This window comes from Denticeps clupeoides, chromosome 19 (assembly GCF_900700375.1).
Source record: "Denticeps clupeoides chromosome 19, fDenClu1.1, whole genome shotgun sequence".
Taxonomy (NCBI): Eukaryota; Metazoa; Chordata; class Actinopteri; order Clupeiformes; family Denticipitidae; genus Denticeps; species Denticeps clupeoides.
This window is the reverse complement of record NC_041725.1, coordinates 16,952,345-16,979,919: the sequence shown is the minus strand read 5'-3', so window position 1 is coordinate 16,979,919 and position 27,575 is coordinate 16,952,345. Positions and strand designations below refer to the sequence as shown.

The 27,575-nt window shown below is 48.4% G+C and overlaps 3 protein-coding genes across 13 annotated transcripts in view; 1 reads left to right on the top strand and 2 right to left on the bottom strand.

Moving 5' to 3' along the window:
• The window catches only part of fryl (furry homolog, like), a 53,263-nt gene extending 32,723 nt beyond the window's left edge, over nt 1-20,540 (top strand). For 5 of the 11 annotated variants that reach the window (XM_028961180.1, XM_028961181.1, XM_028961178.1 and 2 more), the window contains 29 exons: nt 2-83; nt 673-785; nt 877-1,027; nt 1,123-1,226; nt 1,296-1,478; nt 1,647-1,842; nt 2,136-2,257; nt 2,339-2,526; nt 2,746-2,840; nt 3,046-3,338; nt 3,721-4,053; nt 4,740-5,008; nt 5,095-5,235; nt 5,663-5,863; nt 6,221-6,382; nt 6,463-6,537; nt 6,661-6,837; nt 8,580-8,588; nt 8,979-9,179; nt 9,970-10,155; nt 13,318-13,646; nt 15,022-15,229; nt 15,327-15,476; nt 15,826-15,924; nt 16,494-16,562; nt 17,323-17,340; nt 18,136-18,246; nt 19,014-19,201; nt 19,361-20,540. In XM_028961180.1, the coding sequence (XP_028817013.1) occupies nt 2-83; nt 673-785; nt 877-1,027; nt 1,123-1,226; nt 1,296-1,478; nt 1,647-1,842; nt 2,136-2,257; nt 2,339-2,526; nt 2,746-2,840; nt 3,046-3,338; nt 3,721-4,053; nt 4,740-5,008; nt 5,095-5,235; nt 5,663-5,863; nt 6,221-6,382; nt 6,463-6,537; nt 6,661-6,837; nt 8,580-8,588; nt 8,979-9,179; nt 9,970-10,155; nt 13,318-13,646; nt 15,022-15,229; nt 15,327-15,476; nt 15,826-15,924; nt 16,494-16,562; nt 17,323-17,340; nt 18,136-18,246; nt 19,014-19,201; nt 19,361-19,673 (4,766 nt within the window). In that variant the 3' untranslated portion in view covers nt 19,674-20,540. Of the gene's footprint in view, nt 1; nt 84-672; nt 786-876; nt 1,028-1,122; nt 1,227-1,295; nt 1,479-1,646; nt 1,843-2,135; nt 2,258-2,338; nt 2,527-2,745; nt 2,841-3,045; nt 3,339-3,720; nt 4,054-4,739; nt 5,009-5,094; nt 5,236-5,662; nt 5,864-6,220; nt 6,383-6,462; nt 6,538-6,660; nt 6,839-8,579; nt 8,589-8,970; nt 9,180-9,969; nt 10,156-13,317; nt 13,647-15,021; nt 15,230-15,326; nt 15,477-15,825; nt 15,925-16,493; nt 16,563-17,322; nt 17,341-18,135; nt 18,247-19,013; nt 19,202-19,360 lie in introns of all 11 variants that reach the window. The other 6 variants (XM_028961174.1, XM_028961182.1, XM_028961177.1 and 3 more) reach the window with 5 other exon arrangements.
• Nucleotides 20,541-21,327: 787 nt separating this feature from the next.
• On the bottom strand, nt 21,328-23,006 carry zar1 (zygote arrest 1). The gene is made up of 4 exons (XM_028962587.1): nt 22,356-23,006; nt 22,186-22,278; nt 22,023-22,097; nt 21,328-21,552 (listed from the first exon to the last, which is right to left on the bottom strand). Exons 1-4 carry the CDS (start codon nt 23,004-23,006, stop codon nt 21,409-21,411), a joined length of 963 nt encoding a protein of 320 aa, XP_028818420.1. The 3' UTR covers nt 21,328-21,408.
• A 1,094-nt stretch (nt 23,007-24,100) lies between these two features.
• Nucleotides 24,101-27,518, bottom strand: slc10a4 (solute carrier family 10 member 4). The gene is made up of 3 exons (XM_028962462.1): nt 26,593-27,518; nt 26,020-26,230; nt 24,101-25,341 (listed from the first exon to the last, which is right to left on the bottom strand). The coding sequence occupies exons 1-3, from the start codon at nt 26,970-26,972 to the stop codon at nt 24,814-24,816; spliced, it is 1,119 nt and encodes a 372-aa protein (XP_028818295.1). The 5' UTR covers nt 26,973-27,518; the 3' UTR covers nt 24,101-24,813.
• Nucleotides 27,519-27,575: the final 57 nt, after the last annotated feature.

The window sequence follows — 27,575 nt, the reverse complement described above, 5'->3', positions numbered from 1 at the left end:
GGAACCACATCTAGCAGTAACACCATGGTGCCTGGGACAGACACATCTCATGACAAGATCAAAGACCCCAATTTGGAGGATAAGTAAGTGAAGGCATAAGTGATTGTTTTTGTCATTGTGATGCACTGCAGCCAACACGCGGTGAGACAACAAAATGTGTCCTCTGCATTAAACCAATCACCCTTAGTGAGCAGTGGGCACCCATGGAGCACCCATGGAGCACCCGTGGAGCGGTGCCTTGATCAAGCGGACCTCAGTACAGGATTTAAACTCTCAACCCTTTTGGAACCTTTTGGTTACCTGCTAGGCCACCACTAAACATTCGCACCTAAGAACATGTACATTGATGCAGACCATAATGCCCCTGTCTACTCTTTAGACTGTTTGGGAGCGGTGCCTTTTCCTTGCGTCAATTGCATTCCCCAAAATTTAAATGACTAGGTGTAAATCAGTTAGTAAGTATAAAAAGAGTTTATCTAACTTTGTGGTTTAAAAACAGCCCACCTTTTTGCTTTCTGACTACTTTTATCTCCAGCCTGTCAAAAAATATTTTCTCCATCAATAATCCAATAATTTCTGTATTTTCCCAATTATTCTTTTTTTTTTTTTTTTTTTTTTTTTAAAGCTACCTTTGTCTGCTTTTGCATGTGATACATGTCTGTTTGCTTGTAGCTATACACACTTGGACATTTACGGAGGGTTGAACAGTAATGTCAATAGGCAGCACCACCGGCTGGAATCTCGCTATAGCAGCAGTTCTGGAGGGTCTTATGAGGAGGAGAAGAGTAAGGCGTCATTCATATTTAAGTGCCTCCACATGAAGCTGGTAAACATGCCTGTCATGAAATGACTATTTTTTTTCTCTCTGCATTGTAGGTGACTCCATGCCAGTCTATGCCAACTGGCGGCTAAAAGTGATGGACCACAACCGGCCTGAACCTCTGCCGTTACCCCCCACCGGTGGCTGTTGGTGTCCGTTGGTGGACTACCTGCCTGAGACCAACACCCCCGGAGTGTCACTGCACAGGTACGTTCACCGGTGTCAGGTTCTTCCGCCAGCTTGCTGCAGGTCTGATGGGAAGACTCAGTGCTTCGTCTTTTTTTTTTTTTTTTTTTTTGCAGGTGTAACATAGCAGTGATCCTGCTGACCGATCTCGTTGTGGACCATGGGGTCAAAGTGGACTGGGGGGCGTACCTGCACCTGCTCCTTCACACCATTTTTATAGGTACCCATCAGCCCAAATCTCCACTTCCATCTGCCTTTCTGACTACTCACCTGCTGTCTTTGTATTCAGGTTTAGACCACCAGCACCCTGAGGTCTATGAACACTGCAAGCGCCTTCTGCTTCATCTTTTGGTTGTCCAGGCAACTAACAACAACGTCCAATCACTGGCGTCGGTGCTCCTCCGGAACCGCGAATTTAATGAGCCCAAGGTGCTGACTGTCAAACCATCTCCACTGGAGTTTACTCTCACAGGTGAGAAGTAACTGCAGTTGCATTATAATAACCAGAGGGCAGAGATGTTCTACTATATATAGTGCACTAGGGCTTCTTCTGTCTGCATCTGTTGTATTCTGCTATTCTAATGCATACTAATGCGTGCATATGATCATTTCTCTGAATTTTTTTCCTTCTACGTCACAGGCATGTGTGACCTTGTGCCGGACTACCAGCCATCTCCCATGACAGACTCAGGACTGAGCTCCAGCTCCACCTCTTCCAGCATCAGCCTGGGAGGCTCCGCCCTGCCCCACCTGACTTCCACATTGCTCAATGAGGTGGACCTCTCAGCTGAGCAGGACGACAAGGTCAAAGGGCTCATCGAGTTCATCACCTCCAGGTAAAAGGCATTCAAAATGCAGACTCACTTTCCTCAGTAATGAGCCTGAGCCTGTTTCTATTGGTTACCACGATATTAATGAAGGTGATAACGAAGTGTGTTCCCCTTGTTTTACCTGCAGCTGTGTCTGATGGGATGTGGTACTATTGCATGCGTGTGGTTTTTAAAATATATGATATTCTCTTTTATTTGAATGCAGTGTGTGAAAGTCTGGGGTGACTTAATACCATAGTGTGCTGTGTGCAGTTAACTCTGCCCCCATATTCTAACTCTCTCGGTTCTCCTGCCCACAGGAAGCGGGGTCCTTTATGGAACCAAGAGGACGTGTCCCCTAAAAACCCCACCATTAAGAGCGCTGACCAGCTCAGTGTGTTCCTCAGGCATGTGGTGGCCGTGTTCAAACAGACCCCATCTGGTAAGACCCAGCCCAGTGCACTGCGGCACGTTGGCTCGTCTCGGCCCGACCTCTGGTCACGATTCTGTTCTATATGTCCAGGCTTCCAGCTGGAGCAGGTGTTGAGCGAGGTGGCTCTCCAGACGGCCCTGTCCTGCTCCTCGCGCCACTATGCCGGCCGCTCCTTCCAGATCTTCAGAGCACTGAAGCAGCCACTCACTGCCTCCACCCTGTCAGACATGCTCTCTCGGCTGGTGGAGACGGTGGGAGACCCTGGGGAAGAGGCCCAGGTAAAAGGAAAAAACGGAAATTATTTTAAATTAAAATAGGTGATGGTGGAGTAAAAACAACCGGATCACATTCCACCTGTTAATAACTCATTCTGTGTTAGTGGCTTTTTTAGTGGCACAGTGCATCTTCACTTTTAGCCTCACAGTCACATGTCAAACTCAGTTCATGTTTTATGATTTTGGGACCTTAATTCTGTCTGATAATTCTGTGCATCTAAGGGATTTGTCATCGAGCTGTTACTGACTCTGGAAGCTGGCATTGACACCCTTGCAGACACCATGAAGAACTACGACTTGCTCACTGCGTTATCCAAGTAAGACTTTAAAATGGCTAATATATGAAATGAAACATAATGAACGTAATATGTCCTTTATGTAACATCAGTTATCCAATGGAATTTAATTAATAATGAGATTCGTGCAGTGTGTGTTTTCTCATTAGGGTCTCCTGAACACTGGTTTTTGGGGTAAAAATAATATTACAAGAGCCCTACTGATCAGATTTGTGCTTCATTGCAGAGCCTCTACCCATGATCCCCTGCGGGGCACTAAGTTTGCGGCCAACAGGAAGAGCACTGGGCAGCTGAATTTGGGCAGCGTGGTGCCACTGCATGGCCTGTACAGCCACGCCCGTAGCAACTCGCTGCGGGCCAGCCTCATGGGCGAGCGGCGGGATGACCGGCGGCGCAGCAACACGCTGGGTGTTGCCGATCGCCTCGGCGGCAGCCACGGCAACCTGGCACGCACACGGAGTCTGACATCGCTGCGGGAAGGGAGAGGGGGAGATGGCGGAGGAGGGGGCACGGGTCAAGGTGAGGTAATCTTTCTACCTCAGTCGCCACTGAAATATAAATAATATTTTAATATTAATCATAATATATTATAAAAAAAAAAAATTTAAAATATAAATAATATTTTAATATTAATCAAAATTATATCCAACTGCATATTTACCTCTTTATACTAACATTACAATCTACTAATACTTCATAATGGATATTTTGACCTTAGTTCAATCTACTGGGAGGTTAAAAATAATCTTTGTTTTTAAGGGGAGATGGTTGAACGCTATGATATATGGTCTATGATATATGGTTGATATGAATTGTCACTATTATAAGCTAGTAACCCTCAGGAACAGAACAGTCATTTTCTAGGCATTTTGTGACCGTTTCTTGTGCTTTTTTGATCCAGGTGATGGAGGGCCACCAGAGGACCCCACCAACCTCATGGCCACGGTCTTCTGGATTGCCACCTCACTGCTGGAGTCGGATTACGAGTTTGAATACCTGCTGGCTCTGCGGCTGCTGAACCGACTGCTGGCCCACCTGCCGCTGGAGCGAGCCGAAAGCCGCGAGAGGCTTGAGCGGGTGCAGACGCAGCTGAAGTGGTATACCTTCCCAGGCCTTCTGCAGCTCTTTCTCAAGGGCTTCACCTCGGCCGCCACCCAGGAGCTCACGGTGCACCTGCTCAGCAAGCTCATCAGTGTGTCCCGGAACAAGATCGTTGACCCTTCACAAGTGGCAGGTCAGGGACCCCGAACTCTACCAGTGTTTGATTCGTTTAACTATTGGTTATATTCATTAATGTTTTCGCACCGAAAGGAAATGTTCCATGAATATATCAACAAACTTGAATGACGTAACATAAATGAGATGATAAAAAACGTAAATTCTGGACATGACCATAAATATAACAAAATGTACCATGTGGTTTACAAGATAAAAACTACACTAAAATATCTCTTAATTTTCGTTGAGAGCGACAAGGTGTTATTTCCTTTAATTTAATCACGTTATTCTCAATATGCAGGATTTCTTTTTCCTGTGTCTCTCATTTGGTCACAGATGACGTCACTCATTGCGCATTATTTATACTTCAGAATGCTTGTGGTGGATTATAGATATATGGTGGGAGTTTAGAAGACTGCAAAGCAATCTTTGGGCACACTGTCTTTACAATGAAGTAGAAAAGATAACAGAATGTGTGATTAAAAAAAAAAAAAAGTAGGGAATCCCTGACAGCCCTCTCCCCAGCCACCTCCACCAGCTCCTCCGGCAGGACCCCAAGGCGTTCCCACACCAGATTGGGGATATAATTTCTCCAGCGTGTCCTTGGTCCTCAAAGACTAGACTAAAATTAAAATTAAGACTAAACTTTTCATCATTTATTGCACTGATTGAGTTGAGTTTGTGCTGTCACTGTTGATCCAGGCTTTCCTCTGAACATCCTGTGCCTGCTGCCACAGCTCATCCAGCACTTTGACAGCCCCACTGTGTTCTGTAAGGAGACCGCAGACCGCATCGCCAAGGTGTGTGCCGAAGAGAAGTCGGCCACCTTGGCTAACCTCGCGCACATGATGAGCCTGTACTCCACCCACAGCTACTCCAGAGACTGCAACAACTGGATCAATGTGGTCTGCCGCTACCTGCACGACGCTTTCTCTGAGATTACCTTCAGCCTGGTCACCTACCTGGCAGAGGTAATGGCCAGACCACCCGTCACTATTTAACAGGGCATTTAAGGGAACTTCACGCTCAGGCCTGTCACCTGATCTGTCCCTCACAGCTACTAGAAAAGGGGCTTCCCAGCATGCAACAGTCCCTGCTGCAGATCATCTATAGCCTGCTGAGTCACATCGACCTGTCAGCTGCACCGGTCAAACAATTCAACCTGGAGATCATGAAGGTCATAGGGAAATACATCCAGGTTAGAATTTTATTTCCTTCATACATCTTCTCTAGACTTGAAGTATATACCATTAAGCACTAATTGACATGAATGATTGGGCAGGTTTGAATTAATCAAATGCAGGACTGACTATAGATAAATAATTAATAATCAACGGTTTGGGTTTATTTTGGCCTAAGCAGCCATGTTAAATACCGTGGCGCTCCTGTCTTTCCATCTGAGTGTACGGTAAAAAAAAAAGCAAAACCATAAAATTTACAATTATATTTGTGTTTTTCCAAATACTATATTTGGCTTCAGCAATTTATTTATTTTTTTTCTGCTGCTCTGAGCACAGCCGGGAGTGGAGGATGGGTTATTCACTCAGAGCTCCGCCCTCACGGTGCTGCTTCTCTGCCTGATTGGGTTCATCCAAGGGAGATTTTGTCTCTTGTGTTTTGCACAGAGCCCATACTGGAAAGAGGCCCAGAATATTCTCAAGTTGGTGGTGTCTCGATCAGCAAGCCTGGTGGTTCCAGATGAGATGCAACGTTCCTACAGCACAGAGTCAACGGGCTCTCCTGAGATCGCCTTCACGCGCATCTTCAACAACGCCTCCAAAGAGCTGCCGGGCAAGACACTGGACTTCCACTTCGACATTTCAGAGGTGCAGCTTGGTCCCACACACTTTTTAGAGCTGTAATCCGACAGAAACTGACCCAACATGACACGTCCAGTTTTCTTTGCTCGCTACGAGCAATAGACTAAGAGGGAAAGGAAATGTTTGGAGAAATAAGCATGTTTAAAGCATAAATCACCAGAGGCGACCGTTTTAACATAGACCAAAACAAATCAGCTAATAATTCGGAAAGGATAGGTACTATAAGCCAGAAGTTCCTGTTTGCTGCACAAGCTCGACCAGACTGGACCAGAGCTTGAATAAAATGATAGAACTTTAGCTTGAGATCAACAGCTCTAACTCTTCTCTGGTCACACTCTGACCTCTGACCTTGCTCCTCCGCAGACACCCATCATAGGACACAAGTACGGGGACCAGCGCGCAGCTGCAGGCCGCAACGGCAAACCGCAGGTCATCGCTGTGACCCGCAGCACCTCATCTACTTCCTCTGGATCCAACTCCAATGGCCTGGTTCCAGTGAGCTGGAAGCGGCCTCAGCTCTCTCAGGTGTGGTCTGGTTGAGAGCTGCCTGCAGGTTCTAGTCCCTTGTTGTTGCGTTTCATTAATTTTTTTTCTCTGCTTCACAGAGGAGAACCAGAGAGAAGCTTATGAATGTCCTATCACTTTGTGGTCCTGAGTCTGGCCTTCCCAAGAATCCCTCGGTGAGACCCTTTCCTCAGTACTTAATGTTTTAAGTATAAGTTACTACTTATAAAAACAAGCAGACTGACCAATGTAAGGAGGGATTGCAATAAAAAAAAAAAATTAACTCCTCTGTTCTCTAGGTGGTGTTCTCCTCTAATGAGGACCTGGATACAGGTGACCAGCAGACAAGCTTGATCCCGACTGTGGAGGAAGTGTCACGTGAAGAGGAAGTGCAGGCCGAAGATGCGGGCAGTGAGCAGCAGTTTGGGGTCTTTAAGGACTTTGACTTTCTGGATGTCGAACTGGAAGATGCAGAGGTGAGGGTGGCCACTGGAGAGCGCTATAGCTCTATAAAAGTAATGTTGAATGCTGTTGATCGAGTGTGTGTGTGTGTTTTGTTTTATATATATGTGTGTGTGTGTGTGTGTGTGTGTGTGTGTGTGCGCGCGCGCGCAGTGCAGTGCATCCGGAAAGTATTCACAGCGTATCTTTTTTTTTCTACATTTTGTTGTCACAGCCTTATTCCAAAATTGATAGATTTTTTTTTCCCCTCAGAATTCTTCACCAAACTATCATAATGACAACATGATAAAAGTGTACTTGAGTTTTTGGCTAATTTATTCACCACATGTAAAAAGCACGTGTACATAAGTATTCACAGCCTTTCCCATGAAGCTCAAAACTGAGCTCAGGTGCCTCCTGTTTCCTCTGATCATCCTTGAGATGTTTCTGCAGCTTACTTGTAGTCTACCTGTGGAACAACAGTTGATTGGACATGGTTTGGAAAGGCACACTCCTGTCTATATAAGGTCTCACAGTTAGGGCAAACGAAGCATGAATTCAAAGGAATTGTCTTTGGTTGTCTCGAGGCACAAATCTGGAGAAGGTCACAGAACAATTTCTGCCGCTTTGAAGGCCCAATGAGCACAGTGTCCTCCATCTGAGCGATAGGGGGAGAAGGGCCTTAGTCCGTGAGGTGATTAAGAACCCGATGGTCCCTCTGTCAGAGCTCCAGCAATTCACCAATCAGGCCAGACGGATTATTCTAGGACCATTTATTTGCTTATTAGTAAAGTAAACTTTTATATTATGCAGTCAACATAGTGTCTGTGCTATTGTCTTTTGCTGTTCATATCTTTTACTGTCCACTTCCTGCCGTAACAATGTAAATTTCCCACTTGTCATCTTATCTTATCTCTGTCTTATCTTATGGAAGCCACTCCTTAGTAAAAGGCACATGGCAGCCTGCCTGTAGTTTGCCAAAAGCCACCTGAAGGACGCTCAGACCACGAAAAATAAAATTCTCTTTCATGTAAATGGCAGACATCATGTTTGGGGCAAACAAGTTACCACTCATCACTAGGCCAAAACCATTCCCACAGTGAAGCATGGTGGTGGCATGGCCACATGGCCCAGCCAGAGTCCAGACTTGAATCGGATTGAACATCTCTGGAAGGTGGCTGTGCACCGACGCCTCACATCCAGTCTGATGGAGCTTGTAAGATGCTGCAAAGAGGAATGGGCCAAACTGGGCAAGGATTGGTGTGCCAAGCTTGTGGCATTATAATAAAAAAAACCTGAGTCTGTAATTGGTGCCAAAGGTGCATCAACAAGTATTGAGCAAAGGCTGTTAATACTTATGTAGATGTGATTTCTCAGTTTTTCTATTTTTAATACATTTCTAATTAAATACCTCAAGTAAACATTTTTTTAAAAAGTGTTCTGAGGAAGAAAATGCATTTGATCCATTCTGAAAAGGCTGTAACAAAACTAAATGTGAATACTTTCACTGTACTTATTTATTATTTGTGCTGATTGGCCTAGTGTCTCCATTTAAGACATTTCTGTTTTTAAGGAAATTTCTAACATTTCCTCATCGTTACTGTTAGTGTATGTGTGGGGAGGAGTGTTGCTGTCAGTGAAAAAGTATTTTATTGTTTTTAAGTGATATTGTGGTCTAGTTTGTCCTTTTGTGTGTGTGTGTGTGCTGTCGTTGAGATGTTTCTTCTGGGGTCAGTGTCTCTAACACCCTTGTTTTTCCCCCTTATCTTGCCACAAGGAGCTGCAGGTAAGTTATCTGTGATTGTCTCGGCCAGCGACTCTCACACTCTTCCATTTCCTGTGTCCCGCCCTGCTGGCCTCCTGTCAGTCATCGGTCAGATTGTTTCCCAACCAGCTTATTATGCCCAGTCAGTCACCCTGACCACTGCAGACAGTGACTCATGCAGCATCATACAACGATACGTAGATGGTGTAATTGTCCCCTGCGCTTCATATGCTAGATCAAATCTGCGTTCATGGTTGCAGCATGTTTTTGTAGTGAGGTGGTGTTGTGAACCAGGCTTTGTGGTGGTGTCTGTTTTTTTGTTTTGTTTTATACGTTGTACATCACCACAGGTGAAATTATATTAATTTAATTTCACTAATTAATTGTTTTAATTTCTCTCTCATGCTGCAGGGGGAGAGCATGGACAACTTTAACTGGGGGGTGCGACGCCGCTCACTGGACAGCATCGACAAGGGTGACACGCCATCCCTGCAGGAGTGCCAGTACACGGGCAGCACGCCCAGCCTCAACCTCACCAATCAGGAGGACACTGACGAGTCATCCGAGGAGGAGGTACTGAGTGCTAGCCAGATTCTCAGCCACTCCAACCTCGTAAGTCCCTGCCCCTGTCCCGACCGTCTCGTGGGCCACCAGCATGGCGTGAGTGTGTGCTGGGCCGGGCTTAGTCTGCACCATGCCCCTCAGAGGAGAGACGCTTGCTTTCACTCGTAACCAGCAGCAACCTGCCTCACCTCACCCCCTCAGCCTGCCTTTCCCCACCCCCAGAGCACCTGATCTGACTTTTGTCAGGTGGTTTTGTCAAGTGGTTTCCTGAACCTAAATTATTAGAATTTTATTTAGTAATGGCAGTTCTGTAATATATCTAAGAAGAAAAAAGATCCAAAATCTAATGAGCCGTAAAAGGATGCGTAAATCTAGAATCTCAGAATTGGTGTTTTCAGCTTGTCGTGACCATGCCCTGAGATCAGGTTAAATTCCCCCTAATTGTTGTGCTTGCTTAAGAGTCTCGGCAGCACAGCAAATACCAGTAATGCCTATGTGCTTTTAAACTGCTTCGTAGTTAAACTGCTGCTTTTCTTCCACCTGCCTTTCATTTTCTGCTGTTCTGACTCGCTTTATGAGCAACACTGTAGGGTCTTGAGCGCCAAGCAGCCTGGCTTCACTCTTCAGCGCTTATACTGCATAATGGGGAAATTGCTATAATTAACACATAGCCTGATGGTCTTATTGCAAAACAGAATGTGGGTGATGCAGCAACAAAATACTGCTAAAGGATGCTTAATGCTTCCAATAATATTACACTGTATTGTGTGCTTAGTTTAAAATGTTATGTTGGCTGTTAAGTTTGAATTATTTCTCTTCTCCCCTACTTTTTCCACAGATGAACAGCGATTCGGCAACAGATGACGCTACATCAAATCTTCTGGACTCGCTGCAGCAGTCACAGGAGTCATCCAGCAGCGCCCTGACAGAAGAAGCCTCACACCTTCCGCATCTGCCCCGCCCTGACAGTCCTCTCCCAGAGACTGCCTGCTCCGACAGCAATAGCAGCAGCCAGCCGCCTGAGGTGGGACCAATTGGGAGCCGCAGGAAATTGTGGTGCACGGGTGCTTTCTAGCCTTTCCTATTAATTCTGTTGTTTTGGTGCTAGTGCCACATACTGTTACTTTGCGGTCCTCCTGTGCTTGAGGTGAGCATTTGAGGCTGACAAAGTGGCGAGTACAATAATGCTGTGGTCCAAGTATTGAACCCTGTGGCACGCCATTTTGGCTGCTGCGCTCTTTGGGCCAGCAGGTGGTGTTAGTTGGGCACTGTTTTTCTCTAGCTTTCCAGTTTTGTTCCATCCTGCTGTTCTTTTCTGCGAGAGCTTTCTCTTTCTGGTGTCAAATGTCTGCTTGCTTGTTTGCTTGCTATGTAATCTGGGGAGAGATGATTGCCAAATGCAGCACACACCTCAGGCTTGCTGTGCTAAAGCTAACTCCTATTTTAACAAAATGCTGCTGTTTAACCCTTACTGGAGCCGCGTTTCCATCAGTGGGACCTACCTGCCCATGTGTGAGTATGTATCTTAACCTACAGTTCACACAAAATAACCATAACCAGAATCTGAAATAGAGAGAGCTTTAACAAACTAACATGCATTGTGGTGTCTCCTTAGCACTTTATCCTGTTTGAAATGCTTAACATGACTAATGCCTCTGTAAATATCTAAAACATGATGCACCCACTGTAAATTTTCCTGTTTGAGTGCTGCAGTTGTCTCACAGAATAATAGTATTTGTCCATGAAGATTTTATAGGGTGTATGTTCACATAATTTAGCAGTCACTCAGCATTCCCTTAATGTATACATATACCGCATGGGACATTGAATGGTGCTTTGATGTAGCACTTGGTGAAATTCTGTACTGCAAGCCAGTGGGAAGCAGCAGTTTTCCTTTAGTGACCATGGGATTTCATGGGTGAAAAGTGCAGTCAAACGAGGCACATGCTAGTCATCACTAGATGTGTGAACTTTAACTGGTCTCTCAATTTGATTTAATTACGACTATTATTTCATCGATAATCAAGCCTTGAAGAGCATCAGGCAAATGCCAGAGAAACGACAATGGAACGTAGCTACAAAGCGCAGCACTGTACTCAGATCAGGCCGCCGCAGTCACTACCGGCACTACTTTTTAACTTGAATTTTTATACCGCCACCAAATAATCAAGCAAATTTAATCCTGATGCTATTGCAATGCATCGATTATGAGATTCATTTCGACACCCCTAGTCTTCACCCGGCCCGATTTATGAAGGAGAAGAAAACCTGACTGTGAGCTTCCTTGTCATATCTCAATATCAGCCCAAGGGCATCTCCCTGCCAATCGGCCCTGGCTCTTAGTGTAATGAGGCCCAGATAAAACCATCAATACTCTTACTCACCCCCTCCCTTGCAGTCTTAAAAGCTTCCTTTAATGCAGCAGCCACTTTGGCTGCCTGCCACACGCCGCTCTGTTAATGCATTTGACTCTTAAATAAGGTAAATGAAAAAATAGAGAATATGAAGGCTTCCAATTAGATGTTCTCCCATCCCATGGAGAGCCATCCCTTCATTCTCCCGAGGTCATGCCTGGCAAAGTGCCTGAGAACATTTGAATAAAACATTAGGTGGATGGGAGATCACCAGCTTCCCGAAACCGCCAGGCCAGTTTATGGCCACAGCCATCTTGTAATGATAAATTTAAAGTTCTACTTGTCTGGACCCTCCAGGCCTTCTGTTTCCCCCATGGAACAAAATATTCTATTAAGCACCAGGACACACGATGGCTGATTGGCAGCTCAATTAAGTCTAGAAATTTCCGTGTGTTTTATAGCTCATCAGTGGTAGCGACTGGTTGACGCTTTTTGTGTTGTTGTCTGGAGTGGCGGAACACAAATCTTGTGTTTATTGGTCAGCTTTATCTGGCGGCATGTTTTTACTACCGCTCCTTTGTCACCTGGAAAAGGATTGATTTTAAGCGCTGATTTGATTTGACCGCCAATCGCCTCTCCAACTCCCTCTGTGATTGGTGAAGCCTGGCAGTAGATTCAAATTCACTCTAAAATGTCCCTATATATAGTAAAATGTTACTAAAAACAGCAACTTCGAAGTGAACGATCAGGCCTGTGAGCCGGTGTCAGAGACGCTATTTTTGTTTCTTTATTTTTTATTCTTTTAAATTCTTTAAATTCTGTTTCTCCCTCGAACTGCACTGTATTGGTCACTATGCGTGTCAGTACAGAGCAGGAGGGTGAGGGGCGGTGCTACAGGGTGTGTTTCACTTAAATCTTAAGTTATCTTTCTCTTGTGACTTTTGTACCATGTGACGTGGTGACAGGTGGTGACGTTTTCGGACAGAAAAATCTGTGTGTAGTCGAACGCACCCGCAGACAAATCCCGCAAACGCACGCACAGAGGGAGAAACAGGAAGGAAACGTGCGCGACAAAATGAGGACGGCAGGAAACGGAGTTAAATTTGCATATGGATACATTTCAATTACATTGATGATAAATAGGCAGACTGCAGAGCGTGCAAGGTTAAACTCTCATATTGAACCGGCTCTACAAATAACCTGCATCAGCGCATGAGAACTGTACATCAATCAGTGCAGTGAGAGGAAAAGTAAAAAATATTGGACGCTTTTCTCAAATTGAGATGGTTTTGTTATTGTACCTTTTAAAATGTATTATTCTTTACCATGTTATAAGCCATATAATTAATATAAATTTGATATAATTTGATACAAAACTTTGTTAGCAATTAATTTCACATAATTTTACATTTATTTTTTGGTAATGAAGCAGAGCTATAAAAAGTGAAAGTGAAGTGATTGTCATTGTGATGCAAAGCAAGCACAGCACACGGTGACACAATGAAATGTGTCCTCTGCCCTCACCCTGTAGTGAGCAGTGTGTGGGGACGGTACTTTGCTCGGTGGCACCTTGGCGGTTTGGGTTTCGAGGAACCTTACGTTGGGTCCGCTTCTCTACCCACCAGGTCCCCGCCGCCCCAGTGGAGAGGCGGCTCTGTTAAAAGAACTGGAATTCCCATCGTTGTTGGGTTAAATGCAGAGGACTCCTTTCACTGTGCTTTGCAGTGTATCACTATGACAACCACTTTGACGAATAAGGTGTAGAGACTGTGTGGTTGTGTCTGAAGGACAAACGTGTCCCAGCGTCACGTGTGTGCTTCCTGTGTGTGCAGGACGTCAGCGTAACGGCAGCGGATGAGCTGAGCAGCAGCGTCAGCGAGGACACCGGTTTCTGTAGCGCCCCCCCACTCCCTTCCGACCCCCAAGAGCTCTGCGACCTGCCGGACTCCCAGGAGCCCGCCGACGAGCTGGACTCCGCCCCGCCTCCCCCGCCCGCGGCGGACAGCCCGCCCGGGTCTCTGTGCGAGGAGGACGCGGAGCCGCCGCCCCCCCTGCCCGACAGCCCCCGTGGCTCCGTGTGCGAGGACGACGTCACGCTCGCGCTGAAGGAGCTGGACGAGCGCTGCGAGGAGGAGGAAGCAGACTTCTCTGGCATGTCCAGGTCAGATGCCCACCTGTAACATAAAGAGCCCATAACATGCCCACCCAGATGATATCACAGTACTGTCAGTTCTGTGATGCTTTACAATACCAGCAAAAAAAAAAAAAAGTGAAGAAACTCTCGCTCACATGAAATTAAATTTGAAAACATTTCTTCCTGTGAAAGGGAAATTGACTATATTCACAATATCTGTTGCTGGCAGGACGGACCTTGTTGTCTTCCACTGGGTGTTTTTTTTTTTTTTTTTTTAAATCGACTCTTATTAAATCTAACCCTTATCCAGAGCGACTTACAACGTGCTTTCAAGTTACCATCGATGAAGAGATCAGTTCCGGTTCATTAGGACCCTCAGCTATTAATTTTTTTTATTCACTCTTGTTGTAGATTCTGTACATAAGTTAGACGATAAGAAGGTTACAAGTTAATCTAGATCCTCCAGGATCTCTGCATCGTCTGTGATTTTGGATCCGTCTGCAGAGCATTAGACTAATTGGCCAAATCCGTTTAGGCTGGAAGGGGGGGTGTTGGCAGGGCCTGGCTCTGGCATCTCCGCGCTCATTTGAAGGTGGGCCAGCATTGTGTGGAGGACGGATGTAATTGAACCACGTCCTCCCATGTTGCAGCCCCTGCTCGTATGTATGTGCAGAAAAGCACTGCTGATTTAATGGTGCTGTCTTTACTGGTGCACACTTTATTGAATGGTGGCACATGTTTAGAATATTTCGTATTAAGTTGCGTACAGTCTGAATAAATACATATTCGCAATTAGACCAAAGAATTGTATTCTCCCCCCCAGAGTCTAAATGTTACCATTGCAAAGACATATCTGACTATGTGTCTCATTAAATATGAACTACATATATCCTAAATGATAAAAAGCGATGTGCTCCTGTCTTTGTGAGGACGTGGGGTACACGGTGTTCCTCCAAAGATGCTCTGTCCTGTTCTGTTACGATGTGATTGATGGCGGCTTTCCAACGGATTCAACCTACGCAAGCATAAAGGATGTAGCTGGAGAGGGAGGGTGTGTGTGTGTGTGTGTGTGTGTGTGTGCGTACGTACGCAGACCTGTGCCGTGCTGAGATAGAGAGCAGCAGTCTCGGCTTGACTGGCGCAGAGGGGGGGGGGGGGTTTAAAGATGAAGATGAAGAGCGTCTCATCCATGGCACCCAGCAGCGCGCGCTTCAGATACTTTTACTCTGTCTGCTTCATCAGGCTGTTCGGCCTGTGAGTGTGTGTGTGTGTGTGTGTGGTTGATACACTGTGCAGTGTATTGTGGCTTTAAACACTGCAGTGGAGACGGGATGGTTTCGTGTTTATCTTGCTTGTATATCCTTGTGTATGTTACCTGAGTGTGTGTGTTTTGTGATTGTAGTCAGGATGAGGCAGATCCAGACTGTTTCCCCGAGATCCAGGCCTCTCCTCCTCCATCGCCCTTCCTGTCCGCCATCCTGGCAGCATTCCAGCCCATCGCCTGTGACAATGAGGAGGACGCCTGGCGTTGCCACGTCAACCAGATGCTCTCAGACACTGATGGCTCCTCTGCTGTCTACACTTTTCATGTGTTTTCCCTACTGTTCAAGGTTCGTGTTATGTAGTGTGTGTGTGTGTGTGTGTGTGTGTGTGTGTGTGTGTGTGTGTGTGTGTGTAAAAACCTGCTGATTTTTCAACTCTTCACAGAGCATCCAGCGAAAGTTTGACTCAATTACCCATGATTCTGTGCACTTCCTGGGAGACCGATTGCAGAGAATGGGAAACCAGTTTCTCAGCTCTCTGGAGGTCATGACCTCCTGCTCCCAGTGCCCTACTGTCTTACTGGATGCTGAAACGGTGAGAACAAACCTTACATTTATTAATCTGAAACATGTAGCATTTTTTTATTTTTTAATTACATTGTTTTATATCTTATATTATTTATTTGATTCTCCTTACATTTTGCTGCCGTGATCAGGATTGTTTTGCACTGTAACGATTAATGTGGATGCATTAGTATTATTAGCCACCCAGTCCTCTGACTCTTGAGTTAAAAGTCAATTTTCGCAAGACGTAAGTCAATGTGACCCCGGTTCTCTGATAAACAGAGTGAGGTCACGCCGAGGGCGTTCCTGTAGTGACATATCGAGCGAATGTTTGAAAGAGAACTTTTAGAATAAATGTTTTTGTGTGTGTGTGTGCGCAGTTGGTGTCTTGTGGACTTCTGGAGACTCTAAAGTTTAGCATCCTCGAACTACAGGAGCATCTGGACACCTACAACTGCAAGAGGGAGGCCGTGCAAGAGGTCAGTGCCCCGTGACTCCACCCTCCTCCACTCGTTGTTCTTTTTCAACGTTAAACTGCCGGCTTATTAATAAACTGGTCCTTGTTGAGGATCTTTTGTGTCTGGAAATATGCCCATATCACACATTCACCATGTGGCTCATGTCCAGCCTGTTAGCGCCTGTCCTGGCGACTTACATCACAGGCACACTTGAGCAGATGTAGCCCGGGGTTTGTGCGCGTTAGTGGCTAAAAATACGTCTCTGTCGACCTTAAATGGTTTAGGGGCGGCCTGTGGGGGTGGTTGAGAGGACTGGGGCACTCTTAACTGAATAAGGAATGACCCCCCCGCCCCCAAGATGAGGCCCCGCCCTCCCCGGTCCGCTTTAATTCACTAAGTACAGCACTCTTATTCAATTACCCTCAGTTACACACACACACACACACACACTTAGCTTGTTCTATTTGCCCCCAACAATACACAAGAAACATAAAGGAGCCTGTATGGGCAGGAGTGAGCAGTCTCGCATGCTGCATTCAGGTTCAAGTGACACAGACTCATTTCTTATCTGATTTTATTTCTTTGTGCAGTGGTTGGATAACTGTAGGAAGACCTTTGGCGACAAAGACAGTTGCAATCGGCCCAATACGGGAGCCCAGGTAAAGCCACGGCTTTTACTCAGAGTCGCTATTTATTTCTGCTCTCAGGTGACCTGAGAGAACGTGAGTGCTGCCCTCATTCTCCTGACAACCCATCACAGCTTCTCAACAGACACTGGGGGGTGGGCTCTGGGTCTTCTCAATGCCAGACAAACAAGGAGAGGAACAACAGGGGTGGGGAAAGCGCCATTTCCTGAGTCATGAACAGCTGCTGTTCATCCGCTGGTCACCTTTCCTCTTCTGTCTGGTCTATCAGTTCTCATCAGTCCACTCCCCCTCCCACGCCAGTTTCATTTCCTCCTTATTACCTGCTGCTCAAAATCTGTGTTAAAATGAATGCACTCTCAGATATTCATATCCTGTTCTGGCACAACCCAAACACACACAGTCTCTCTCTCTCTCTCTCTCTCTCTCTCTCTCTCTCCCTCAAGTGCACACAGAGCACGGATCACATGTGATATGAACTAATAACATCCTCCATTTCTGTGTGTCTTCATATCCTCTCTCCCTTCATTCTACGCCTTTTCGTGGTTGGTCGTCCCAACGCCTCGTCCACGACTTCTGTTTTCTGATGTATCCCTGCAGCGGTCCGTACATACACACACTGACAGACATGTAGGGCGTGGTGTACGGGTGTTTGTGTTGTGTGAGGAATGTCATGGTGGCAGTGTGATGCTCACTAATTCTGACCTTTTTTTTTTTCTCCTCCTATGTTTATGTGTATTTTTTTTTTTTGTGACCTGCTCTCCCTCTTGCTTAGCGAATGGAAGTTCTAGCAGTAAGTGGTTCTCGTGTTCTAGATCCTCCTCTAATCATCCCGTTGCCTCAGCAACACACTGACCATGCCTCACGTTTTTATTTGTTCCTATGTGCATCGCAGCGCTGATGTGCGTGCGCGTGTGCACGTCTCGTAGCGCACACACGCGCGTGAGTGCGCACCCGCGGCCAGCCTCCCCATCTCTGTCGCAGCCAAGGACTTTAGGCTCCTGCTTCCGGCTCCTAACCCTGCTAAACACCAAGCCAATCATTAATATTCAAACCACGTGCCAATTGCAAGGCCCTGCCTCTGCACTGACCCTTTATTAATGGACCTTTCCTGTCGGTTCTGCGACGATAATGATGATGTGACCCCCCGTGAGGGGACTGGTGTTTGGCCCTGGGTTTACCGAGAGAGGAGTGGATGGAGTGAGGCGAGCTCGTTTTTCCATGCTGCATGCTCATCCCCTCCATTTTCCCTGTTTTTTTTTTTTTTTTTTTTTTTTTTTTTTTCTCTCTCCTTCCTCCTGATGCTACAGAGGAATCCACTGCACCCCGTTCAGCGAGTTGAGCGCTGGCTGCAGAATGTCATGTGCTTATGAATGGGCATCTGTGGGCGGCACCGCCTGTAGGACGGCCAGTAGGGGGCGTCTCTCTCTTCTGCGCCTGAGTAACCCCTTCATCTTCTTCTCCGCGTCTAACCCAGGACACACAACCATCCATCCATCCACCCATACGATTGTGGTTTTTGTCGGGCAGATGCCTCTGAAGGTTATAACGCTCCTTTCTTCTCCCCCGCCCCGCCCCGCCCGCCCAGGAGCTGGAGTTGTGTCGCCGCCTCTACAAGCTGCATTTCCAGCTCCTACTGCTGTTCCAGGCCTACTGCAAACTCATCAGTCGAGTTGACACCATCAAGAGAGAGGCGGAGGTCAGCCTGTGCATCACATCATCACTTCCATTCCTTCATGTCACCTTCTAGTTTGGTCTGATGAAGGCAATGTGTGTGTCTGTGTGTGTGTGTGTGCACAAAATATTTAGCATTATTCAATTTCATTTCACTGCACAGTTGAAATGTAATATGTTTATTTAGTTTATATATTTTAGTTATGTTATAGCAGTGTTTTAATGTTTCTGCTCTTATTTAAGCATTTCTCTGCAAGGACTTCTTTGTGTTTTTTTTTTTTTTTTATGGTGACCTGAAATGTCAGTTATATGTCTTTATGAGGACATTAAAACATTCTCTGTTCACTGGGACTTGAGGACATGTCAAGGCTATAATTGTGCTTCAGGTCGTCGGTGGGGGGTTGGCTGAGACAAGCCTCTTTACAGCATTCGATTTGACAGAGGGAGACTGTCAAATCGACTATATGTATATAGTTCACTAGTGGACACTTCTCCACTAAGCACTAATTTTTTTTAATATTTCTAAGAAATAGGACCGTATACATTTTTTTTTTTTTTTTACTTTGTGTACATTCACACACACACGCGCACACACGCCATGTGTTATCATCATCAGTCTTCTGTGTCATCTTTCCTCTCAGTGGGAGTCTAATCACATTTACTCTGCTGGTTTTTGCTCATTCCTCACACAGGCCCGCTTCTCAGGATAATCACATGAGGGCTGTTAGACTTCGGTGTGTGTGTGTGTGTGTGTGTGTGTGTGTGTGTGTATAACTGAACTGTGTTTTGCAGGTCATTAATATGTCTGAGGAGCTGGCCCTCCTGGAGAGTTGCCTGAAGGAGGCGGAGTCCGATGGACAGGAGGAGGTGTGTGTGCTGGAGGTGGTGCACAGCAGCACTGAGACGGCGATACACACCCTGATCGAGAGCCTGCGAGCGCGCGACTTCAGTGCAGCTCTCACACAGGTCAAAGCTTTCAGGTTTGTACGCACGCACGCACTCTCTCACACACACACACACACACACACACACACACAAAATAAATTAGAAACATGTTTAGTGCCTAAACCACAATTCATACTATTTGTACATGATTTGAGCAAAATTCTAGGAACTCCATACCTCCCCTCTGTCCTCAGGACTCTGTGGCCCAACGACATCTTCGGCAGCGAGAAGGACGATGCTGTCCAGACGCTGCTGCACATCTACTTCCGCCACCAGACGCTGGGCCAGACAGGATGCCTGGCGGTGGTCGGCCCGAGCCGCGACCTCTCCCAGGCCAGCGGCCGCCTCATGGAGCTCAACCTGCAGATTCGAGAGGCTCTGCGCCAGGTGCAGGTGTGCCCCGCCCCCGCCCCTGCCCCCGCCCCCACCCACACCTTCATTCACAACCAAACGCAGATTGAGGAGCCGACGGAGACCCACGCCACCGTACTCAGCACTGGGCTGTGAGTTTACCCCTCACTCCCTCGCACAGCATCCCCGCAAGGACCGGAGTGGGCGGGGCCATTAATAGACTTCACCTCAAAGGGCTAAAGGAGGTGGGGGGGGCCAGCATGACTAAATCTGTCATCTGTTTAATTTAGTCCTTTCCCTCCCCCACAACTGTGCAAAAATTCAGCTGCAATAACTCGTCTTGTGACTTTGGGACTAACGGACATGGGATGGCCTTTGACCCAGTGGCTTTTTGGGACACCAATCCTTTTGGACAGTGGATTGGATAATGTGGCATGTCGCCGCGGAGATGGAGCGACGTGAACAAGCAGGAAATCCGGGAGAGGATACGCAGGGGGAAAAAAACCTCGTCGACCTGGAAAAGGAAAGAACTGCATGCTTGACTGAGAGCGAAGCACTGCAAGAAATATTTTTTTTGAGAGAAATTTATTTTTTATTAGAGCTAACCCACCCTGGCTGTACATGTTAGGATATTTAATGTGTAATTGTTTGCCTCCGGGAGATGTACAAAGCGATCTTTATCTGTTAACTTTATTGACCCCCCCCCAAACCCCGCTGGGGGTCTCTAACAAAAATATTACCTTCTAACCAAATAAGTAGCTGCCTTTAGGATCCATAAACATCTCTGTGTGTCTGTGTGTGAGACACACACACACACACATTACATGTTAAGTGCTACGACTGGCTGCAACTCCTTATGGAAATATGAATAACTTATTTTATCCTGTATATATTTTAGAAACTGTATAGTGTAAAAGCAGTATTTTTTCCTTGTACATTTGTGTAATGCACTGTTCCAGATCCAAACAGAGTATGAAGCTAATGCAAAAACAATAAATAAATCAATAAAATTCATTAAGGAAAGACCCACTTCACTATTGCGACCAGCGCTTCTGAGCTGACGTGGGCAAGGTGGAGCAAAGCCCTGCCTCCAGCCGATCACCAGCGGCCTCCTGCATCCCTCAGCCCCACTGTGACCTCTGTGCCGGCCCGGGACCCCCCCAGCATTGCTGCCCTGAGGGGGGACCCGAACACCACTGTGCCGCCCGCTCAGGGCGGGGCGCGTCTTGCAGTCACACAATCACGGTCTTCATTACGTTACGGTCCTTCATGATTAAATGAGATCCGCTATTTGCAGCTGCTTTATTCCATGTGCGGTTTATCCATCTGGTTTTTTTTTTTTTTTTAATTCTTCCCCAACTGGATGAATAAAATCCCACTCATGTATTCTGTCTGAGCTGCTGCATTCATGTTCTCAGCATGTTGTCACATTTCTACACGTTCCTTTTTATAAAACTATCTGGTTCAGCACGCCTCTGTAAAGTTGACTGGTGTCCCCCAGGAACCACCCACATGAGCCAGAATTATTATTTTTGACGAGCTGTATTACGTTTACCAAACAGCCTTATCCAGAGTGATGGGGACAGTCCCCCCTGGAGCCACAATGGTAGTAAGTGGGGTTTGAACCCAGGACTTTGTGATCGTCTGGTTTGGAGGAGAGTAGGGAAAGTACCCCACCCGGCACATGAAAATGATGAAACTGCCTCATTTCCAGGTCCCATTGATTACACCTACGGAACCATGATGGAGGGAAGACAGATCACCGCGGTGCTGGGAATTGCCATTTTATTACACTTTCAGAAGTGGCAGCAGCAAATCATCGTCCAACATAAAGAAAAATGGAGAAAAAGGCAGAAAAGTAAATAAATAAGGCGGAGGTGAGGCGGGCGCGTCATATGATGTATTTGAAGCTGAAAGTGCTGTCGCAGGAGAGACGCTTCCCTTTGCATCTTCCACAGAGGTCCTGGCGGTGGGGACGCTTTGGGTCCACGTGGCGCAGCGTCATCGGGCAGGTGCAGCGCGCCTTCCTGCACGTCTGAAAACACGGCCACGCCCCTTTCTTTAGCGGATAAATCATACACGTAGATACAGGACAGGCCAAAAGTTGACACCTTCTCATAATGACCGGTACTTAAAGTGGAGACCTGGCCTCCACAGTCACCGGACCTGAACCCAATCCAGATGGTTTGGGGTGAGCTGGACCCCAACAAGTGCTAAACACCTCTGGGAACTCCTTCAAGACTGTTGGAGAAGCATTTCAGGTGACGACCTCTTGAAGCTCATCGAGAGAATGCCAAGAGTGTTCAAAGCAGTAACCAGAGCAAAGGAACTAGAATATAAAACATGTTTTCACTTATTTCACCTTTTTTTACATAACATAACTCCACATGTGTTCATTCATAGTTCTGATGCATTCAGTGAAAATAAAGAAAACACGTTGACTGAGAAGGTTTCCAAACTTTTGGCCTGTACAGTACATATATATAAAAAAAAAAACCTCGTTACCTGACAGGTTATGTCCTCCACGCGGTAAGGGTTGAACGCTTTCTGGCACGTCCTGCAGAACTGTTTGAAGTAGACCTGTTCGGGGCAGAAGGGGCGGGGTTAACGTCACGGGGGGGGGGGCGGAGCCGGGCGAGTGGGTGGGGTGGGCGGGGCCGGGACGCACCTTGCTGGTCCCCTGCACGCACCACACGTACGCGCTCTCCCAGCGCAGGTTGCAGTCCCTGCAGTGGAAGTAGCCGTACTTCTGCTCCAGGAACTGCGCGACAAGTGACACGGAGCGGTGAGAATCAAAAGCCACCGAAGCGCCGGAGGTGACGCGCGTCCGGGCCTCACCTGAAATCGCACCCGCGCTTTGGTGCCGCCCTCCTCCTTCTCCCCGATCTTCCGCTCCTCCTCGCTCCGATCCGCGTCTCCTCGCTCTTTGCCGGGGCCAAGCGGTCCTCCGACGCTGGTCTCCAACACGTCCTCCTCCGCGCCCTTCTCGCTCCCCGCAGATGAGCCGCAGTCCTTCTCCCCTCCCGCCTCCTCCTCCTCTTCCTCTTCCTCCAGGAAGGAGACGAGTCTCCGGGACGCGATGGGGGAGTACACGGCCAGGGTCCGCGGGAAGCGCACCGCGCCGCCGCCGCCGGGGCTCCCGGGCGCCTGCGCGTCCTGGCGCCGCCGGCGCAGCGCGTCGCGCTTCCGCGCCAGGAGGGTCCGCGGGCCCAGGGAGCACTGCACCGACGCGTCGGCCCGCGGGTTCACCTGCACGCCCACGTCCTTGGTGTTGGCCTTCCGCAGCCTGGGGGTCAGGTTGGGGTTGATCTGGGCCAGGATGGACTTGAGCTGGGCGCGCTGGTGGTTGTCGAAGTAGCTCTCCGCGTCGCCGTACGCCGCCAGGTAGCCCTTGTGCCGCCACGACCGGGGCTTGGGGCACCTGTAGGTGTAGGGGTTGTAGGAGGAGTAAAGGTAACCGTCGATCGTGTCATCGCCGTAGGAAGCCATGCTTGCTTAGCCGGGGGAGGCGGGTCCGCGGAGCGGTTTAAGTAAAGCGGGTTTAACCGGGTCTGATTGGCGCCAGGTGAGAATGGGGACCAATCAGACCGGAAACTGGACTTTTTATAGTCCGGGTTCCACCCATCAGACCCAAAACTGGACTTTTTAATAGTCCGGGTTCCACCGATCAGACCCCAAACTGGACTTTTTAGAGTCCGGGTTCCACCCATCAGACCCCAAACTGGACTTTTTATAGTCCGGGATCCACCCATCAGACCCCAAACTGGACTTTTTAGAGTCCGGGTTCCACTAATCAGACCCCAAACTGGACTTTTTAGAGTCCGGGTTCCACCCATCAGACCCAAAACTGGACTTTTTAGAGTCCGGGTTCCACCCATCAGACCCAAACTGGACTTTTTAGAGTCCGGGTTCCACCAATCAGACCCCAAACTGGACTTTTTAGAGTCCGGGTTCCACCAATCAGACCCAAAACTGGACTTTTTAGAGTCCGGGTTCCACCAATCAGACCCCAAACTGGACTTTTTAGAGTCCGGGTTCCACCGATCAGACCCAAAACTGGACTTTTTAATAGTCCGGGTTCCACTGATCAGACCCAAAACTGGACTTTTTAGAGTCCGGGTTCCACCCATCAGACCCAAAACTGGACTTTTTATAGTCCGGGTTCCACCGATCAGACCCAAAACTGGACTTTTTAGAGTCCGGGTTCCACCGATCAGACCCAAAACTGGACTTTTTAATAGTCCGGGTTCCACTGATCAGACCCAAAACTGGACTTTTTAGAGTCCGGGTTCCACCCATCAGACCCAAAACTGGACTTTTTATAGTCCGGGATCCACCCATCAGACCCAAAACTGGACTTTTTAGAGTCCGGGTTCCACCCATCAGACCCAAAACTGGACTTTTTAGAGTCCGGGTTCCACCGATCAGACCCAAAACTGGACTTTTTAGAGTCCGGGTTCCACCCATCAGACCCCAAACTGGACTTTTTATAGTCCGGGTTCCACCTATCAGACCCAAAACTGGACTTTTGAATAGTCCGGGTTCCACCAATCAGACCCCCAACTGGACTTTTTATAGTCCGGGTTCCACCCATCAGACCCAAAACTGGACTTTTTATAGTCCGGGATCCACCCATCAGACCCCAAACTGGACTTTTTATAGTCCGGGATCCACCCATCAGACCCCAAACTGGACTTTTTATAGTCCGGGATCCATGAAAACGTCACGTCAACTGGCGGTTTTCCTTCCAACAAAGTGCAAAGGCGAGTTTGCAGCTTATTTATTCATATTTTACATCTGATATATACACATATAGATTATATGTACACATGTGTCGGTTCTGAATGGGCCACCGATGAAATGGAAATGTCCAGTGATGTAAATATAATACATTTATGCGAGTTTCATATGATGTGATGCGTGTAGCTTATACAGGTGTCACTGGTGCATCCAAAACCAGTCCAATACATTAAATACATTAAACCTCATTACAAACGTCTCCAACAAAGAAACGTCCAGCCCTGCACCTGAATCTATTTCCCATGATTCAGCGGGAGACAAAATTAAAGAAGCAGTAGAATTTCCCAGCAAACGTAAAGTTGGTTCTCAACGGCCGGGCCCAGTTCGAAGGCTCCTTGAAGGTTTCTCAACATCTCAGGGCCTTTGTGGACCTACAGAGAATTCGGATGCAGGGCTGGTCTCATTTCGCACCTTAATAGCGTTTCTATCAGCATAAACTAGGACTGATTAGTTGATGACGGATTTATGATGATTGTTGGTGGATCCGGTAGAGCCTCTATACGGGGGTCGGGTTCCCGCCTCGAGACTCCAGCCGGATGGAGTCGGGGTCGCTGACGGTGATGGTCCCGTACGCCGCCTCGAAGCCGGCGTCCTCCTCCTTCAGGGTCCTGTAGTTGATGTTTGTGTCGTCGTCCTCGGGGTTGTCCTGCTTGTGCAGGACCTCCTTCCGGTACATGCGGTACGCCAGGATGAAAAGGCCCGCCTCCGCGGCCTGGAACAGGGCGTAGAGGAGGGGGAACATGTACATCCCGCCCATCAGCTGTGGGGGGAACGCCAGCTTTAAGATGGCCGTGCACAGCTGCACATTCTGGCAGCCCGTTTCCATGGAGACGGTCCGGCAGCTGTTAGGCGGCAGGTCGAAGAGCTTCGCCAGGCCGTAGCCGGCGCCGTACCCGGCCAGCGGCATGAGCACGGCCACCAGGTACACCGATGGGGGGATGGTGGCGATAAGTTCAGGACCCAGCATGGCCGCCGTCAGGAAGAACAGCATCACAAGGGTGGCCAGCAGAGCCCAGAGGGACACCTGGGGGGACAAGATGATGAATTTTCATTTATTATATCGGCATTGTTATCATTATATTCAATTCACACGTACTTCAGGTAGAAGAAATACTTAATTAAATAAGATTTTAATGTACATTCATTTCAGGTATCTTATTCTTATTCTATTATATCCTGATCGTGAATATTCAGAGTATGGCCCTTGCTCTAGTCTGGCGGTTAAGGAAGCGGCCCCGTAATCAGAAGGTTGCCGGTTCGAATCCCGATCCACCAAGGTGCCACTGAGCAAAGCACCGTCCCCACACACTGCTCCCCGGGCGCCTGTCATGGCTACCCACTGCTCACCAAGGGTGATGGTTAAATGCAGAGGACAAATTTCACTGTGTGCACCGTGTGCTGTGCTGCTGTGCAGCACAATGACAATCACTTGACTTCTTGCAATGAATGAGCAATCTATCTAATTTATCATTATACCGATTATTATCCATAACTATTCGTCAATCGTAATTTAAAGACTGATTGCTGGTTTTGACCGGATTATTTTAGAATAAAGTGGAATATCCCTGGAAGATAATGTGCGGCGCTCTGCCCTGTCAGAGCAGCAGTGTGGCCCGCCCTGCCGTCCTCGTCACCGGCGGCCGTATGGTGACAGGTCCGGTCGCCCCCGCCCCCCCATCACGTCCTGGCTGGACGGTCCTACCTTGAGGACGGCGTCCGCCACGCGGGTGTAGTGGTATCTGAGGGCCACGCCCAGGCCAATGGGGATCAGGGTGCTGCAGAGCGTGAGGATGATGGCACCGAAGGGCAGGAGGTCCACCACGGGGGTGTTGATCCAGGCGCGGCTGTACATCCACAGGCACAGCGGCATGAAGACCAGCGCCAGGATGGTGGAGGAGATGGTCATGATGATGCTGGGAGGGGATGAGACGGAGTCAACCTGTGCTGAAAAAGCTCATTCATCTGAAAATAAAGTTTAGTCCAAAAATGATCCGTCATAAATGTCCTACACAAGCAGACTCCCACTTTCATGCCCTGTTCATGTCGTGCATGCACTTTCAGCTCAGTTGGGAATCCTGAACAGTCTTATGGGTGCTGGGTGGTAGTAGCCCGGTGGGGTAACACACTCGCCTATGAACCAGAAGACCCAGGTTCATATCCCACTTACTACCATTGTGTCCCTGAGCAAGACACTTAACCCTGAGTGTCTCCAGGGGGGGACTGTCCCTGTAACTACTGATTGTAAGTTGCTGATGTGTTAGTGATGATTCTCTACCTTAAGTTCATCTCGCCGTTGACCAGCAGGGACATGATGTTGGACAGGTTTCCTCCGGGACAGCAGCCGCACAGCAGCACGGCGACGGCGGCGACGTCGTCGAGGGAGAAGGCCAGCGCCAGCAGGAACGCCACCAGGGGCATGATGACGAACTGGCAGACCGTGGCGAGCAGGACCCCGACGGGTCTCCGGACGTGCTCCCCGATCTCACTCACCTCCACCGTGCAGCCCAGCCCCAGCATGGTGAAGCACAGGACCAGTCCCACGAACACGTTGACGCCGTGGCTCAGCGGGGAGTCCCAGAACGCCACCACCAGGTGTCCCGCGGACAGACCGGCAGCGACGTCTCCGGTCGCGTTGGACAGCGCGGGGTTCTCCATGGAGCTTCCAGGAGCCGCGTCCGGGGGTCTCTCACGGTCCCTGCGCGTCGTCGTCGCCTGCTGCCACCAATGACGGGGGGGGACGCTGGTGTCCCCGGGTTAAAGAGCCCAGTGGCGTCCCGCGTCTGCGCACCAGGACGCGGTCAGATGGACCCTCCTCTGCGCAGTCAGGAGTGAACGTCGCTTTCTTTGCGGCGATTGGTGACAGTCCGGGAGTGGCGCGTTACGCGCGGTAATTTCGGGGTTCCCGCGCGCCCCGGGAACCGAATCAGCGCGAGAGCCCGGGCGGGAACGACCACCGGGGCGCGAGGCTTTCACCTGAACTCGACCTGCGTCTGTTCGCGCACATCTATGATCCCCTGAACCCTGCGTAAAACGATCGATCGACGACGTCTCCGAGGACCAGGAGAGGAGTCCCTGGCACCAGAGCGCACCAGAAGTTCGGCGTTGATCGAGCCGGTCTTCTGTGGCAAAAGGTCCAGCAGGTCTATTCATGGAGATCGAAGTGCTGCTGGTCGATCTTCGGCTCAGTTGGTGCACCTAGATCACCGATGGCTTGTCCAGGAACCCAGCGAGAAACCTGCGTGGCGGGTGGGTTCTGAA